Here is a 19,479-nt window from a genome sequence, read left to right as displayed (position 1 = left end):
TGTGCTTTTATCTCAGCAGATCTTGTTTCTGAGAAGATGGAAGGCCACACCCACACTAAGAGAAAAGCTACAGTTAGTGTCACTCATATTATCCCGAAAAATCATTGGCATGTAAACACAACTGTAAGTACTGTTTTTAATAGAAGTGGGTTTTTATTTAAATACTTTGCAATATTGTAATGTGTTTATACTTTGATAGAACTGTAATGTCACGTGAATGAACACCTCTGGGAATTGCGCGTATAATTCAGAGATCTATCTGTGTTGTCTCTGCTAAATATAACTCCCTCAATGCTAAACGCTGTGCTTTGTGTGCGTACTATGCATGGCCAGTTGATGTTGTGTCTTACGTCAAAGCAAAGTTGATAATGCATATTTATAAAATAAAAAATAAAAAAAACACACAACAAAAATAAAATAGGATTACCTGTTGACAAAAACAATCACTCAATCGCCAGTGTATGGCAATCAATCCATGACAGTTTAAACCCGATGTCACGACAGCTAAGAATTCCTAATTTCAGATTACAATGTAGTGAAGAGTTCGATAACACAGTATGGAACCAATTATGCCAATCACATGAACAGTAGTACTGCTAAAGTTCCATGGTAATAATGATCATTCTTAATGTGTTTTAAGTATAAAAACACAAGTGTCTGGTGGACTGCTGTAGCAGCCAAAACGAATTGAGTTAGTCACCAATATTTCGATTATCAAGATAACTAAATGCACAGCTGTTAAATCGAAATAGTATGACTTGTCAAAAATATCACACTGACCACTTCATATGGGGGTGCCAACTAACTGTGTGGCTAACAATTATCAAAACTGTAAAGAAGCTCCTAGGAAAGCCATCATCTTCTAGACGCTTTACCGAAGAAAAGCAAAGACGATCAATACTGATGACGACTGTGTGCTGGCTAAGGCCTGCAGCTACGAATCAATCTTTACTGATTTTAATACGGTAACTCCAGTCTACGTCTGAAGTGATCAATGGAAAGCACATAAATAACCCGTGACCAAAAAGCTACAGCTTATTTCTAAACTCTAGCAGTATTTATACTTCATATCGCAGGCCCTGAGACCCTATCGGTTTCCTTGTCAATAGTTTAGCTACCGATTCAAACCCAAATTGAGCCTCACATGGGCACAGCCTCACCAACACTTAACAGAATGTATTAACACATACTAACAACACAACTGATTAACAACTATAATATAGTACTAACTCACCCCCTACACAGCCTCCCGGTGGTTCCGCTTAAAAAAAAGAAATCTGATTTTATTACATTCGTAGTTGCTTCTGCCTTTTCTCTATTTTTTTTGTACAACGTGTTCTCTTTGCAATTGAGAGACAGGAAACAAGATGGCGCTCGAGTGCGCCTGCTCAGATGCGATTAGGTGCGCGGAACCTGCCGCTAGGTATACGTCACATAGAGCGACTTGCACGCACAGTGCGAGTGGGAGATTTGAAGTGTTTCAGCGGCAGTCGGCTTGGGATCTGTGCTCTTTGGAGAAAACCATGGTTCTTTAAACTGGATCTCGAAAGCTAGCCACGATAGCTTGTGAGGAAAATATCGGCTGACCCAGGTTTGTGTTATGGTTGTTCTTATGAATATAATACAAATTAATCACTGGCACATTGGTCATCACAAAAATCCACGATTGCTTTTAGCTACAATACCACTGATGTATCGACAGTGTGATAATGACGTTCATGTGTCCTATCCGTGGCATTACCAGTAAAGCAGTCAAGACAACAGACTTAATCACACGTTTACAAACAAAACAGCCCTCGCATTTTTATTTTATTAAAGAAAATTGAACAGGTAAGAACAAAAACAATTCCACACCAAGGTTAAACCGAATAACCTATATATAGGTATAAAATAACGACATTTTACCTTTCTGTGTTTCAATGGATTACAGTCAGTCTTATGTAGTGTTAAGTGCTGGATGATTTTACCACATTCAATCGGAGCTTTTTAAAGACCGTCTACAATATATTTTTAAACTTGTTAATGTTTTAATGCTATAGCAAACATAACATTATTTTTCTGTCAATTGTTTTTAGATTATGCATCATAAAAGGTCTATATATATATATACATTATAGACTATATATAGATATATATATATATATATAATATATATAAAATCACTGACGTTAAATTGAAAACCCCACGAAAATTTGCCCTAATATGTTGTACGATGGGTTACCCCCGCCATGCTACCCAACGTAGTACTGTTTGTTTGCATCAGATATATATATATATATATATATATATATATATATATATATATATATTACTTCAACAATCAGGGTAATCAACAGAATTAATATTTGCGGGGTAGTGTCTTTGCTCTTGTCCAGATATTGAAGATCCTGTCTGATAAATTGCTGATTTAGGCCCTGTCCACACTATACCGTTCTAATTAGTCCAGCTCAAAGCGTCCACATTGAAGTACCGTTTCACGTTTAGTCGGTCTTAATGCGTACACACACTATTAAAATAGTTCGGTAAAGTTCCTAGCAGCAGTGAACTGTGGAAATTAATACGATAGCATCCCACCATGCACTGTATTTTATTTTAAAGTAATGTTCTGCCCCATAATAAATACAGGTCCATATTGCTAAAAAGAAATAAGTTTTTAGGAAAAAGTAAATGTGAACACACACACAAACAGGTAGTACTTTAAGTTTTAGGTTTTATTTTTAATCAGGTGACGTCCCTTTAACATTGTTACTATCAGGGAAAAACACGCAGGGCACGCGGGTCACTGATTGCTTCTTTCAAAAAGGCTGAAGCAATTCGCAAAAATACCACCGCCAACAAAACCTTCTCCTTGGTCCGCAAGATCCGAACAGAATTCAGAAAGAGCATGCTTCCTGACACTTTAACTGCATTCTTGAAATGCAAAATCAATTGTGGTGATCATTGCTTCAAGTTGAAAGTAACCCCAGCAATTTTTGAAACAGCCGAGGAAGCTACAAGAGACTGCAACAACAAAGCTCATGTTTAACCCCTGCACCATGTACACTGGACTTTAGCTTGATTCCTGTTCATTATGGACGATGGCAATAATGTTACATTGTTATAATGTTAACGATGTTAATAATAATGAACATGACAATTTGTTTCTGCACATTTCAATTAATAAACTGGGAGAAGTTCTGTATTTTCTTCCTTTTTTTTTGATACTGTGATTTCTGAGTTAGATCCGAATTAAAGGGTTGGAAGCTGTGGTATACAACTTGGGCTCAAAAGGGGTTGACAGTATGCATTTTCTATATAATAATAATCACGTTTCCAAGACGTTTACCGTTGTCAAGGCCAGTTCAGCAGAAACCACAATCACAGATTGAAGGATTTGCCCTGGCATGGTTGAGTTTCTATTACACTTCACGGAGAGAGTGAGATACAAGGTTCCCTTTCAAGTGGAATGACAACCATTACCGAATGGGAAGAGCCTCTCTGACCCCGTCAATCACTGAGCATATATAAAAAAAGCTGCCCTATCAGGGACCTACTGAAGATTGTGCTGGAAATTGCCTCATTTGTACGTTTTTTACCTTGAAATTGGATTCGTTACGGTAAGCTACATTATTACGAGTGTTTTTGAGATTGCTAGTTGCCTTAGTCTCGCTTCGGTAGACTCATCTACAGAGATTGGCGCGAAGCTTTATTCTCTCTCTTATTACCTTGTGTAGTTTATACTGTTTCTGATTCACGTGAGCTGTTGTGGTGCTGTAGGGTGACCCCACTGGCACGCAGCGCCGTCCCCGACACCAATTGACTCTGCTCCAGCTACCATCCAGCTCTGGCCTACATGCCCTTCTCAGCCTCGGGCTCTCTTAGCGCTTACAACACTCCTCCTTGGGGGATTCCCATTCCTCGGGACAGGGAAGGATGTGATCTGTGGTCCAGGGTCCTTCTCAAAGGGCCTCTGGAACCCCGCCTACTATAGTGGCTAGGGAGCTCCCCCATATCTCTGGTTCACCCTCCCCTACCCCACCACCAGTGCGGAGGTGTAGGCGCCCCTCTGCGGAATCACGGTGGACACCGCTCGAGAGGGCGATCACCGCAGCGGTACCGCTCCCGTTCCGCTCGTAGACGCAGGCGCACCCCTTCTGTGTCGCCGGAGAAACCCCACCGCTCTGCAGAGTGGCGCTTTGAGGAGCTGGCTTAGGCTGTTAGAGCCCAGCAAACCATGCTGGAGACCTTGTTACAGGCTCAGGGGAGACTGCCCCCTGCTACTGGGCAGCCCCAGCTTCCCCACTCCCGCTTTCCGTCTCTGGCACCAAGTAGATCCTCAAGCCCTGGCAAGCTGTCATTCACGGCTTCAAGTCACTTTCGGTCGGGCAGGCCACAACAGGGGGGCTCCATACCGTCCCATCCGCATACGTCTGAGAGGGAGGAATTCCGTGGCCTGATGCAGCGTACAGCTGCTGCCACGGATGTTCCCTGGCCTGCTGAACAGGAGGGAAAGGGGAATTGTTTTTTTAAAACAAAAAGGGCACCCACAACATGCCCTTCCTTTTTGTGAGGGCTTTTTGGATCTGGTTTGCTCTTCATGGAACCACCCAGCGCCTGCTCCCTCTGGCTCCAGAACAGCGGAGTCCCTGCTGTACACTGCCGGAGCCCAAGAAGCTGGCCTGGGCACGTTCCCTCCCATCGGCGACACGGTCACTGTGCTGGTGCAAGGGTCCACCTTCACCAGAGGAGATAAAGAACCTACCTGCCCATCCAAGCCATGCAGGATGAACGATACAATGCTAAAGAAAGCATATGCTTCAGCGGCATTGTCAGTGAGAGCGGCAAACGCCATATCCATCTTGGTGCTCTACCAGTCACAGCTAGCGGCAGGACTTCTGGGTGCTAATGACTATGAGACACGGTTACGCTCTGCGATTCCACTGTGCTCTTTACCACCGTTGGACCAGCGTGCACAATTCTCCTTCAACAGGAGATCACCAGTCTTCAACAGAAGCACACTGTCAAGGCTCTACGTTTTAGATTTTTAACTACTGGCCCCTCGGGCCACTGAGCTAGTGTTTTTACTGGCCCGGATGCAATTTTATCTGGCCCAATATGTTTGTTTTTTTCATGATGGTTTTTATTTTCACTATGTTCCTGACTATGTATGGAAACCAAAGAGAGCCCACGTCTCAAAAGAAAGTGCCTAAACAAAGCCTTTCAATATGTGTTACTTCAGCCATTTAACATGTATATACTGTAGCAGGTGCTAAAAGAAGTAATCCAAACTTGGGTAACATTGAAATTAGAAAGGTAATTTAACATTATGATGAATATAAAGACATACTAAATGTTAAGCACAACAAGGCAGTAACTATAAGAAAAGGCAAGATACTTGTCATTGGAAAGAAGTTTTTTTTTTTTTTTACTCTGGGCTGCAGTTCAATGTAAAACATCTACTATTGATTTTCTGTGAATGGCAACATTTGCATTGACCATTAAAAGTACAACCAGGTATCCTTGTTTTGAATTATTTACAGGTTATTGAATAAACAAAGTAACTTGACTTCGATTCATCTGATGTCAGTACTTGATGGCTAGTTGTAATTATCTGAGTATCCATCGGGACATCTTACTATGAGACTGGATATGATTTAAACGAAATGTTGAATTCACAACAAATAAAGCTGCAGTTTTATCTGTAAGTCTGGGAAACGAACGCCAAACAAGGCAAAACGTTACTTTTTATTCTTTGTTATAATGAAGCCTCCACTCTAAATGTTCGTCCTCATATTTTTTCATAATTACATTCTTTATGATTTATTGATTTCAGCGCTTTCCTTTTGGCTTATTGGTTGCTTAGTTGTCAGAAACCGCCGTCACTCTTAGGCAACAGGAAGTACCTGGAGTAGAACCTGCTGAGGGCATCGCTTGGGTTTACCAAGCGCACATCCAGGGTTCGACATTAACCATGGCCCGGGGCCAGTAGAGAGCATAGTTTGGCTGGTAGTTATGAAGCACAACAGGCCCGACTGGGCCGGTTACATTTAACTAGTATAATTTATTGATTTCAGCGCTTTCCTTTTGGCTTATTGGTTGCTTAGTTGTAGAAAACCCGATTTTGTAAAAGATGCGCCGCGGGAACGAGTACCAACACAACACTTCAGTACGCAGTCTCAGATTCTGACTGTACAACAAATATGACACACTGCGGGAAAGTTAGGATTAATTCATAGTTATGTTTTTAAAAAATGGTTTGTAAATTAATTTTCAGATTTTTGACACACTGGCCCGTTTTCCTGGATTCATGAAACAGAAGCCATATGCACTATATATATATATATATATATATATATATATATATTAGTGTAATGTGGTAAATATATATATATATATATATATAGTGCATATAGTAAATATATATATATATATATATAATTATATAATATATATATATATATATATATATATGGCTTCCGTTTCATGAATCCAGGAAAACGGGCCAGTGTGTCAAAAATCTGAAAATTAATTTACAAACCATTTTTTAAAAACATAACTATGAATTAATCATAACTTTCCCGCAGTGTGTCATATTTGTTGTACAGTCAGAATCTGAGACTGCGTACTGAAGTGTTGTGTTGGTACTCGTTCCCGCGGCGCATCTTTTACAAATCGGGTTTTCTACAACTAAGCAACCAATAAGCCAAAAGGAAAGCGCTGAAATCAATAAATTATACTAGTTAAATGTAACCGGCCCAGTCGGGCCTGTTGTGCTTCATAACTACCAGCCAAACTATGCTCTCTACTGGCCCCGGGCCATGGTTAATGTCGAACCCTGGATGTGCGCTTGGTAAACCCAAGCGATGCCCTCAGCAGGTTCTACTCCAGGTACTTCCTGTTGCCTAAGAGTGACGGCGGTTTCTGATCTATTCTGGACCTCAGGGTCCTCAAAATGTTCCTCAAACAAAGGAAGTTCAACATGTTGACCACACAGCGTATCCTCCAGTCCGTCCAGCCAGGTGACTGGTTCACATCGCTCGACCTGCAAGACGCCTACTTCCATGTCTCGATCCGTTCCGTGCACAGAAAATATCTACACTTCGCCTTTCAAGGCAACACATAAGAATTCTGATGCAGCCGTTTGGCCTCTCGCTGGAGCGCCGCACATTTTCCAAGTGCATGGGTGCAGCACTGGCTCCACTCAGGCTGCGGGGTATTTGGATCTTGAACTACTGGGACGATTGGCTAGTTTGTCCGCGTTCCAAAGCACGTGCTGAGGCGCACACCAGACAGGTCATAGATTATGTGACGAAGTTAGCGCTCTCCATACATCAACAGAAGAGCAACTTTGCACCGTCTCAGTCCACAGTGTTCCTGGGGATCGAATTGAACTCTGTGAGCATGCTTGCCTCACTGTCAGAGGACAGGATTCGGTCGTTGGAAATGATGCTCTCCCAATTTGGAGAGGATGCTCTTCTACAGGTTAGAATGTTTCAAAGGTTGTTGGGGCTGATGGCAGCCGCATCGAGCATCTTTCCCCTAGGGCTGCTGAGAATGCGCCCTCTTCAAGCTTGGGTGAATACGCTCAAGGTGCACCCGGTCCACGATCGACACCGGCTGGTGGGGGTGTCCAGACAATGCCAGAAGACACTGGAGTGGTGGCTCTGCCCTGGCAATCTGCGCCTCGGATCCCCCCTCGGCTCCCCTCACAGAAGGGAAGTTGTCACTACAAACGCCTCCAGCCTGGGCTGGGGAGTGGTCTGGAATGGGAGGGGAATACAAGGTCAGTGGAAGGGACCTTGGCAACAAGCGCATATAAATGCTCAAGCACTGCAGTAGCCCTGGCGCTATCTCATTTTCGCCAGCAGTTAGTGCACAAACACGTGCTGGTGCGGACGGACAACGCGACAGTGATAGCCTACATAAGCCACCAAGGTGGCCTGCGCTCACCTGGCCTTCACCATGTAGCACACAGAGTCCTGTCTTCGACGCACAGAAACTTGCTTTCCATCAGGGCGGTTCACCTCCCCGGTGTGGACAACAGAGCAGCATACCTCCTGTCCAGAGGAGCTCCAGACAGCTCAGAGTGGAGACTGCACCCTCAGGTTGTGAAACAAATTTGGGAGTTTCGTACAGCACAAGTCAACGTCTTCGCCACAGCCGAGTCCACTCATTGCCCCCAGTGGTTCTCTAGAGAGAGAGAAGGGGGTCCCCTGGGAGTAGACACGCTAGCTCACCCCTGGCCACAGGGGCTCTTGTAAGCGCTCCCTCCGCTACTGCCATTGTCCCTGACACTAGAGAGGATCAGGGTGGAGAAGCCCAGATTTTGCTGGTTGCACCCAGATGGCCGAGGTGCCCCTGGTTTGCTGTCCTGTTGTTGGGTCAACGTTTGCAGTTCTTGCTCCGCAAGGACCTCCTGAGCCAAGCGGAGGGGTTATTATGGCACCCGAACCCAGCCCAGCTCCATCTCTGGGTCTGGCCATTGATCGTAGCCGTCTGTCCAGACGAGGTTTGCCAGATGCAGTGGTAGAGACACTACAGTCTGCTAGGGCGCCTAGCACTAGAGCCCAGTATTCATATAAATGAAAGGTTTTCCCAAGACTGTGACCCCCAGCAATGCACCAATCATGTGACTTGCCCTATTGATACAATTCTAACCTCCTTTCAACACCTGTTTGATGCGGGCAAATCTGCATCTGCTCTGAAGGTCTACTGGGCAGCAATATCAGTGTGCCATGATAAAATTGACCTATGTCCACTGGGGCGATAAAGGCATAGTGATAAGTGCTGTTGGTATGTACTATTGTATGGAGAGGAAGTAATAATAATTTGATGTATAATTGACGCTCTGAGCAGTTTTACTGCCTCTTCTGGGCAACCTAATTGATAACTCTCATCAGTCGACAATTCATGCATTTTCTTTTTTTAGATTAACAAAGTGTTTCGTTCAGATTAATATACAAAACGTATTTGTCCTGTAATAAATTGTGTGCATTTGTTTAAATGTAAAGAGCGACTAAATGTACAGTATTAAAACACTGCTCTTTAATTCACCATTAGTTTTCTTTTTTTTCCCCCTCGTACTGAATGGGCTGTCATTTAACAAAAGCTGGCAAACGTGAAAGGTCATGACCGTTTTATATCACTAATTATACCTGCACGGCAGTCTTAAGAACGTTATTTTTGCGTTTTGATATAACATGCCTTTTTAAACACTATGCTTTTAAGCTAATACGGTAAAGGCATAGTGTGGACACGGCCTTAGTTTGGGCTTGGTTACCGACTTTGTAGGTCTGATGTTTTTTGTGTTGTCCAAACTGTCGGAATCGTGATTCGGTGATTGCAGACCTAGATCGCTCTCTTAATTTTGACGTCATAAAACTCGCACAAGAATAAAACGGACGAAATTCAACACGAAACGTATTAGTAGGATTTCACTGGTACGATTTCCAACACTCATAACAGTACATAGTGTGCGTGTACAGTGACCAACAGTTGAAGTGCCTCCGGAGAATAAGAGTATGACCTGAGGTGAAACATACTCGCGCTATGTTGAGACACAAGTCAAAGGGTCTTTTCTTTTCTTTTTTTTTTCAAAACTAAAGGTCCAGGTAGGGTATTCTGCAGCAGTTTACAGTATATAATGTTTTTTCTACCTAGAATCTTTTTTGTTTCTTACCGGTATGCATACCTTATACCTCCACTTTAACCGCTCCTGGAGTCAAAATTTAGACCTGTAAATAAGTCCCATTATTCAGAGTAACCATTCGGAGATTTAATTTAACCGATTTAAGTGCCTTTGTACTGGAAAGGGCACGTTTAAACGGTCTAACTGTCCAAGGCATCTGAGCTCCATCTTCTGCAATACAATGTTTTACAGTAGGAGGAATTCAAAAATGTGCTTAACTTAGTTGACAACGTGATACTTGCCACAACATATATTGATGTATTGCTTTATTTATCAGTTACTTTATTGAATTAAAATTTAAATATAATGCTTTAATATTCTAGACTTCATGCTGTGCAGGATACTTTTTTAGGCTTTCCTAATTAGGGATTTTGGTTTGGCAATAAGTAGCAATTCCGGGACAGCAGTAATGCAGGTAACAGTTTTAGCAGCAATGGCCCAGGGCTATTCTAGTTTGTAGCCCGCTTTACTAAATGTTATGGTAAATCTTTCTACTTTTTCATTTGAGGTTATTCCATCTCAGATAGACCAAAATCCAAGAACTGTAAGCATGCACCAGATTTTTGTCAAAATAATGGTATTAATGAGATCTGGGAAAAATCCAAGAAGTTTCTGTTGTCTGCCCAATGATTTATTAGAAATTCACCACAGATTTTGGGGAATTACATCTTTTACCTCCATCATTTTTAATCTCCTGCACCATTTAAGATAGTTGTTAAATAGCTCAAATTAAAAGTATCGAATACTATAACTTATGATTTATAAAATGTTATATTTATCATGCTTGGGGTGGGTTTAGTGCCTGGGTACAGGGGCACAGTGGGTTGCACTTTATCTTTATTGTAGGGTTTGAGTAGCCATCGCAAACAAATTCAACCAGTGTTGCCTTGTTTGAGGATATGGTGCCCTCATGTACTGTATCATCCTAATGTATAATTAGCATGACGTGTGTGTGTGTGTGTGTGTGTGTGTGTGTGTGTATATATATATATATATATATATATATATATATATATATAATATATAATCACCACCCATGTTCAGTACCAGGTTTCATTGAATTGTCCCATTGCCTGAGTTGTTTTTATTTATTTCTTTCTATCTGCAAAGACAGCGTTCTCCATTGAGACCTCAATTATCAATTTTCCATTGTATCGGGAGAGAACTATTCACACTGAGTCATAATGTCCTGCTACACTAGAATTGACTTGTCAAGAATACAGTTTCTGGGGGAGGGAAGTTTAAGTGGTTGTAGCTAATGAGAGAATTTATTAAATCTTATGTGTCGTTCACATCCATTCGCTTGGTCTCGCATGTGCGGGTTTGAAAGAAACAATTTATTAAAATAAAAGATTTGGTAATCTCAGTTTGCTACTTTGCTTGTCTTGCTTTCACATTGTTACTATTTCCTTTCTTAGTCCATTTAACCTGTGCAGGGTAAAAGCAAGTTATTGGCTTCAAAGCACAGAAGCAGCTGGTTGCTTAATGACAGAAAAGAAGGCTCCAGGTGACTTGACCAAGGAAGTGCAAGATTACTAGAAAATAAGACTTGCAAACAGAGATTTCTTTAATAATCTGTGTTTTCTATGAAGTGTTTCTTTCTAAACTGCACATCTGATACCTATATAGTGACTAGACATGAACCAGATGAAAATTATTTTGTACACTGCCGCCATTACAAAAACATTAGCAGCGATCTATGTTGAATAGTAGTGTCTTATGTATGTGCAAGCAAGTAGTTTCATATGTCTTCAGTGTAAAAGTAATTCCTGCTAATAAAACCCTTTCAGAATATCTTTGGTCTTAAATGTGACTTTCAAAGAAACACATGTATTTTGTTCTTTTAAAACACTACTTTGTTAAAGGAAAATCTCCTTTATTATCTGCGCTTGCACTTTCTGCGGCACTCAGCAGTGTCTTCTGGGTCAAAGCATGTTACTGGCAGAGAGCATGTCAGTCAATAGGGGAAGAAGCGGGTTGGGTAATCACAGGAAATAAGCCGTTGAAGGGGTGGGGACAATTTCACCCTCCAGGTGAAATGACAAGTGAAAAACAAACTGAAAGCATGGCTTGCAAACAGATTTCTGTTTAGTGCCATATCATATTTGAAAAAATACAAATTTACTACTTGTGTTTCTTTCAGAACTGAACATTTTGAGACTTCTATAAAGGGTGAAAGTACACTACGATTACAATCACTTGAACATGTTATTGATGTGATAGTTACAGTACTGCATGTTTGCATGCTGACAAGACAAATTAGTTTTATAGTTGTTGTATACCTTTTGTGTTCCTTAGAAAATGGCAACAGCTCCCAAGACTCCACCAGGTGCCGACCCCAAGCAGTTGGAGAGAACAGGAACAATCCGGGAAATAGGTTCCCAGGCCGTTTGGTCCTTATCATCATGTAAACCAGGTCAGTTTATTAATTTGCAGATGCAGCTGTGGAAATAAGACTCCTATTACATAGCAGTTTCACCCATTCCAAGTTCTACTACAAGCTTGAATAGCCACAGTGTATACGTAACAAGCTCGCATGTGTCTTACTAAACTCATTGTAAAACCAGGAATGGATCAAACTGCTAAGCAACATGAGTCTTGTTTATGTCTGAGAAGAAGCATGCTGTTGATTAAACACATTTTCTCTGATTTCTTGGTTGGAGTAAGTAGCAGGGTTCCGAAAAATAGAATGCTTTACATCCCCACATATTGCTACTACTGTAAGTGACGTACCTGCAGTTTTTTTTTAATTGTAACATCCTGACAACTTTTTTAAACGTATAACTTTAAACTGTTTTCAAATCTCTTTTGAAAATGGCAGTGCTATTGCACGATGGTGTAAGGATTAATGCCCACATTCTCAAACAAATAACACAGCAATAATGATCCATGATGTGGTACCGAACAGGAAAGTCAGAACAGTCTAAATCTTTTTTTTTTTTTTTTTTTTTTTTTAAACTTGGTGAGGCGAGTCGGCATTTAGCTGACATGTTAAATCTGCATTTTTAACAAATCCTGTTTTGTTTTTGTTTTAAATCCGATTTCCTAACTCTGTAACATTATTATTCATCAGATAAATCTGAAAAAGAAATCCTGGGTTTTCACAAAATATTTTATTTTGCCAGATAAATCTGAAGCTAAATGAAGCCATTGAAGTGTTTGATTTGGCATTGTATGTTGCAGAGCTGCCCGTACACTATGAGAGCCAATTACCACGTTTCCATGAACCGCATAACCCAGGCACATGCTTGGGTTGCCCCCCACACCTCAGTTTCCATGTTTTTAAATTACTCGAGTTGGCTTCCAGTTTGGGTGGGTGTCCGAATTCTCTGGTTCGATTTCACTCCTCGGACTGGCCTGAATCCTATAGTCTGAATTCGGGCTGGGAGGAAATTACATCACTAAATGTTGTAAGGGGGGAAACATACCATATAATGGGACATTTTGACTGGTATCAAACTCGGAGGATTGGCTACCTTGGGATTTTGATGTTTTTGAATTGCTGTTTTTCACTTGGCTTGATCACAAAGAGAAAAGCAACGCAGTTTTGCATTTATACTTCTAGTAAAATGAGGCAATAAACCTGGTTGTAATGGGGTAGGTCTCGGTTTTACAACAGCCATTTAAGATTGCACATAGTTACTGGTACACCTGGTGGTCCCGGCTAGAAACACTGGTACTTGGTACTGGTACTTTAAATCGCTGTAGAAAAAAAAAAAAAAAAAAAAAAATTCAAAGAAAGTGGGGGACGTGTAATGCTATATTTTTCAGAGCCTTGCTACTTACTTTTCAAAGGGAGGAAGAACTGCATTCAATATGATTAATACATTAATTTACATCCTAAAAGCAAATACCATAATTTTTCCTCAGGATTTGGTATTGATAAGTTGCGTGATGACAACCTGGAAACCTACTGGCAGTCAGACGGCCCTCAGCCTCACCTGATCAATATCCAATTCAGGTAGGTGCTATGTGCTAGGTCCAGATTCAGTCAACGTTTATAGTGCTGTCCTAGCTATATATTTTAATGATATATATTCTGCATTTGATGTTTAGTTTATTCATCTTGTTTTGCAGAGTAAAAACTACAGTAAAGATGCTAGGTATTTATGCAGACTTCAAAACGGACGAGAGTTACACGCCACGCAAGATCTCTGTCAGAGTGGGGAATAACTTTCACAATCTTCAAGAGATAAGGGTATGAAATCAAGAGTATTCTCAAAACAAGTACAGTATAAGCGTATTTGTCCAAGACCCTGCATTGGCTTGTGAGATTTCTAAGGTTAGGGAGGGAAATCTTCTGTGGATATTAAATGGGTTACAACCATGAGGTGACATTCATTGTTGGTTGAAAAATTTGGGTTAAAATTGGTCCGATCTTGTTGAAATGAACTCGGATTAGATGAATTTCAAGGTCCTGGCCAACTTTAGCAGTCGCATATTGTAAGAGACTTCTTGGTACAAATTCACTTGGCCCTCCCAGGGAAGAAATGTGAATAAAACAAAACACCCAAGTCTGATCAGCCGAGTGTAAATGATATTGGTAAATGTATTCACTTACATCCAGATTAGAGCCTCTCTACTGTATTTTAGTGCTGTTTGGGGACTACAGATCTTATGATGCATTTAGATTTTCCATAGTGCTCACGCAAAAACGTGCTCTGTCTTTGCAGACAAAAGGGGACGTGTTGAAAGGGTTGGATAATATACCACCATACAAGAAAGAGGAAGCTGCTAATTTCAGCATTCCCACACACTTTGTCAATCGTTCTGAAAGAACGGGATACAATAATACAGGCCTATGAACAGCGTTTCGGATTTGCTCAATACCCTGATGTTGATAATGACTTTCTTTTGTGATTTTAAAAATCCCTGTGATCAGAAAGGGACACGCTGATTTCAAGTTGCAATGTATACTTTTAAAAAGTTCACTACAATCATGTTTTCAATAAAATGCTTAGTACTTTTAAATTCATAATACTTTTCAGTGTTCTGTAATTTTAAATTTGATTTCAGTGTTACTGTAACACCAATAAACTGACAGGCTGCATTTGGCTTTAACGCCTGATAAAAATAAATTTATAAATCAGTTTATATTGTTTTGCTGACCCCTTGAAATTCGTATTAACGTGAATTAATATTAATTGACAGTGACTTACCATAATAAAATGAGCAGATTTCCAAAACAAGAAATAGTACAGTATTCACCATACCCTCACAAAAAGAAACATTGTCTTTTCTCACAGGTTAGTTTGTAACTAAAGTACTCCTAATGTACACTAGATGTCACCATTGCTTCACGGTACTATTTTCCATGTTACGGTGGGATGGAGTTTGCAAGGGTGAAGTGCTTTACAGAACAGCAAATTGCACACGAGAACCGAATATCCTTGCTGTTAAATGTTTGTGCATAAAATGCAATCAACAAAATCTGACAGGTTCTTTTAAGACCCTTCATGCTTTAAAAGTGTAAAAATGTATTCCTTTTTTAAACATATAAACATAGAACTCAGATTTAAAACCTTAATTAGACATACACATATAACTAAAATACTTTAACAAGTTATCCCTGCTTGCTGCACACAGGGAAGGAAGACACGTAATCCTAATTAAAATGATTGTTTTTGGTTTGTTTTCAAAATTTTTAGTGTTAGCTTTTTGGCTTGGCTCTGCTTGTTGCTGTTCAGAAGTCTAGATATAAATATAAGTATATGCAGGTGCATAAAATCTCACCCCAAAACATACAGTACAGCCTGCACGCAGACACAGACATGCACTTGAATGTCATTACAAAGGGGTTTAATGCAAAAGCTGTCTATTGGGTGGTTGTCATTGAAACCTCCTTTTTTTGTTGTTTTCTTTCCTAGAATGAGTGCTGCCATTCCAGTTAGTTGCAGGAAGGGGTCATTTAAATTATTGTTTTTTGCTAGTTTTATATTACTAATTATTTTATTTCTTTTTTTTTTTTTTTTTTTTTTTAGACTATAAGAAAATAAGTCCCTTATCAACTCTTACTGATTTTTGTTATTGCTTTACACATTTTTTTATTTTTAAAAAAAAGGTCGGCATGACGTGTTAGCAAGCTAAAGCAGATGACTTGTGATGGTCACAAAGCTCTGTTTTTAATAATGATGTGACATTATTAGTTATCATTATCATTAGTTTTTATTTGTTTGCATTTTTTTGTACTGCAACCTTTTGGCTTTTTAAAGCTTATTCTTTTGTGGTAAATAACACAATTCCAAGTTTAGAATTTTGTGTAGATCATTGACCCATTGTTATAAATCAGGTCCATGTTGGCAATTTTTAGAGAAAATAGCAAAAAAAAAAAAAAAAAAACACATTTTATAATGAGGGCGATAAATGTAATTCTAAAATCAAATAGAATCAAAATGGGGAGGCAGAGGGTTAGGGGTCCCCTTATGCCCCCAGCAGCAGCAGTTTCTTACCATTGTATTCTGACAGACAACACTTTTCATATCGTCTTAACGTTACCCCAATTAGGCTGTTGTATGCATTTTCTCCACTAGCCAGCAGAAAAAAGAAGAGGAGCCCAACATAGTTTATTCTAATAAATAAATACACACAGCCAGCATATGGTTAAATGCACTGCATATAACATTAATGTAGCATTAAGATTAAGACCTTCTCACTTTAATATACTTTGCATAAAATATTTTCTAAACAAAGTTAAGGCAGGAGAAAGGCAGACAAATCAAGCACATCCTGTTAACTTGATTTGTTAAACTTAAATAACTTAAATAATTGATATACCATTCTGTACAGGTGAAATGTATCTATTTAATAAAAAGAAGGCAGTTAAGCCAAACTTTAATTCTGGAGCAAAGTACTTTAAAATTTGAAGAAACAAAGAAACAAACAATATAAAAAAGGTTTTCGGTTTAAAAAAAAAAAAAAAAGATTTTTAAATAACTGCCGAATTTAATGTTCAAGTTACAGGTATTAATTTTATAAAATTGATTTAAAAGCAGAATCTGCATTTGTTTTTTTGTTTTTTTATTTTGAATTCCATTTCCCAACGTGCCCTGCTGAGAGACTGCACGAGAAGGCTTCCTGCATCAGCTTGTATCTGGTTTGTTGTTACACTCCTTATGTTTTCTGCAATGTGCAGAACGATCATCAATATCTGCTGCTAGCTTTGAAAAATATGTGTGCATTTACTACAATCAAGTAGACTTTTATTAATTAAAACTGTGTTGGTGAAAAGGATTTTAATAAGTTGGACTTTAAGTTAGATGTACAAAGTTAATTTCAACAGAGCTGACGCACTGACTATGTAGTACAGCATTTGTCTTCCACAATTTCTTCATTTGGCCTGGCTTTGGTTTCAGGCGAGTAAATGTCGTCTTCTAGTGTCACAAGCTGTGAAATATGTAATGTGTTTTATAGTACTGCTAATATTATATTACTGTTTTTAACTTGTTATATGTATACCAATTTTTTTTTACCAGTTTCTATTGTGGAACATGGGTAGGAGAAATTATATATATTATATATATATATAATATATATATATATATATATATATATATATATATATATATATATATATATATATAATGTAGTGGTCGGCAATTATTATTTTTATTGTTTTCTCCCCAATTTAGTAATGTTCAGTTATTTTTAGGCTCAGCTGACCGCTACCACCCCTGCACTGACTCGGGAGGGGCGAAGACAAACACACGGTGTCCTCCAAAGCGTGTACCAGTAGCCGCCCGCTTCTTTACACATTGCAGACTCTCCATGCAACCACCCAGAGCTACAGCGTCGAAGGACATCGTAGGCCTGGGCAGCTTACAGGCAAGCCCGCAGATGCCCAGCCAGACCACAGGGGTCACTGGTGCGCGGTGAGCTGTGGACACCCTGGCCGACCTACCCTTCCCTCTCCCCTCACGGCTCTCGGCCAATTGAGCGCTGCCCCTGGGAGCTCCCGTCCTTGGTCGGCAAAGGAATAGCCTGGACTGGAACCGGCTACTTCCACACTATAGGGCGCATCCTGCACTCCATGCGGAGCGCCTTTAGTGGATGCGCTACTCGGAAGCCTTAATTTTTGTAATTTAAAAAAAAAAATGGATTGAAATTTAAATGACATTCGCTATGTCCTTCTAAACCACACTTTGTTCCTTTCACTCTCATCAGTATTAGCATCTGAGGTCAGTGTGGGAGGGCACATTTCTGGTGATTTGGCAAAAACAGGCAAAAAGGGAGGGAGGCATGCCACCCTTGGCTATTTTTTAGATGGCTTTCCTCGCAGTCCATGCAAGCCAGCTGAAGAAATGGAAAATATGATTGGCTAATAGATGAGCTAATCATAGCTACAGAGGAGACGAGAGCGCACCTGCCTTCTCCGAGCGTACTGCGGTTACCGAATGGAGAATTCAGCTGCCTCCACGTTAAAACTATGTAGCTGTAGAAATTACATATTCAATATAAATGTATTTAAACATTTGAGTAGACAGTGCCTCCTCTGATGAGCCTTATCTGCACAGGAGTGACAGCTTTACGAATCTAGCACAAAAAGTTTGTGTTGACGCTTCTAAAGAAAACTTGCTTATTTCCTTAAATATGGTACTAGAGGTCAAATATTTATTTTCACAGAAGATTACTTTAATAATGGTACATATTTATCCATCAATGCCACAAACCCTTGAGCACGGTAAATCCTTTTCAGCCCACATCCTTAAAACGTTGTTTGCAACTGGTGAGTTCTATTTTTCTGAGTGGCATTCTTTTATAGATTAGCTTGAAATCTTTCCTTCTCCCTGAAGATAATTCTTGTCGTGGGTCAGCTTAAGTAAAGAAAGATTTAACAGCTTCCTGAAATGCTTTGGATATATTGGGCTGCAAACGCACAAACTTGACATTTTTGTTCTGTGAATGTCCAAATGTATTTTTAAAAGTAGAGGGAGCATCTTGTAAAGTGAAATAACACACAAACCATTGTGTTTACTGTGAAGCATTTTTTGTGGATGGCTCAGTTAATTCAATCAAAATGCTGGACTACTTTCTGTACATTGTAACATCTGCTATTCAAAATAAGTGGACATTCTTTAATTGTATTCTTTAAAGTTCACCTAGCAAACAGATGCGCCCTTCAAAAAGTGAATATAAACTATTATAAACTATTATGATTGGGCAGTGTAAAAAAAGGTAAACCTGTTTTTTCCAAAAATAATTTATTTTTAAAATTACCACTTCCAATATGAAACAAATCCATGTTCTTCAGGTCTCTTCCCCTGTGACCTAATCCTGGATTCGGCAGCCAGCTACAGGCCAGTAAGTCATGTATTTGTGATCTAGTTACCCTTTGAAATGTTATATTTAGAAATGGTTTCACCCTTTAAGCAGTTTAAACAAATGATAGTGAATTACCAACTTTTAAGGAAACTGCAGGCAATTCATAGTTGCAAGGATGCTTTTGAAATGCGTATGGTGTCGTTATTTAAAGAATAACTTGACGCATGTGATGAGCAATCCAAAGTAACTCCTGCTTTACATTCATTACATATGAATTCTGTCTTGTGTTACTAATTCATACATCTTTCTTGGTAGACTCTTGATAATCCATGGAATGCATATTTCCAACTTCACTGCTAGTGCTCTCCTTTCCGTGCAGATTCTTTAGAACAGAGTGTCAATCTCGGGTCCCAGCTGAGAGTCAGTCTGTTGTACTTCAACTTTTAAAAGACAATGATATGAACAGGTTTGATTTTGTAGGTATTCATCTTTACTGTGTTGATTTCGGGCACATTTTTAATTTCACTGTCACCAAATTGTGGCACCCTCAAAAA

General features: G+C 39.7%; 1 protein-coding gene across 2 annotated transcripts in view; it reads left to right on the top strand.

Annotated features, from left to right (window-relative positions):
• Positions 1 to 36: 36 nt before the first annotated feature.
• LOC121321149 (anaphase-promoting complex subunit 10-like) overlaps positions 37 to 19,479 on the top strand; it is a 34,860-nt gene continuing 15,417 nt past the window's right edge. The window contains exons 1-4 of one of the 2 annotated variants that reach the window (XM_041260052.1): positions 37 to 123; positions 11,966 to 12,083; positions 13,538 to 13,628; positions 13,745 to 13,865. In XM_041260052.1, coding sequence (XP_041115986.1) covers positions 37 to 123; positions 11,966 to 12,083; positions 13,538 to 13,628; positions 13,745 to 13,865 — 417 coding nt within the window. Of the gene's footprint in view, positions 124 to 1,457; positions 1,592 to 11,965; positions 12,084 to 13,537; positions 13,629 to 13,744; positions 13,866 to 19,479 lie in introns of those variants that run through there. The other variant, XM_041260058.1, reaches the window with a different exon arrangement.

Source organism: Polyodon spathula, chromosome 1 (assembly GCF_017654505.1).
Source record: "Polyodon spathula isolate WHYD16114869_AA chromosome 1, ASM1765450v1, whole genome shotgun sequence".
Taxonomy (NCBI): Eukaryota; Metazoa; Chordata; class Actinopteri; order Acipenseriformes; family Polyodontidae; genus Polyodon; species Polyodon spathula.
The sequence above is the reverse complement of the archived record's forward strand: the minus strand, read 5'-3'. Positions and strand labels throughout refer to the sequence as shown.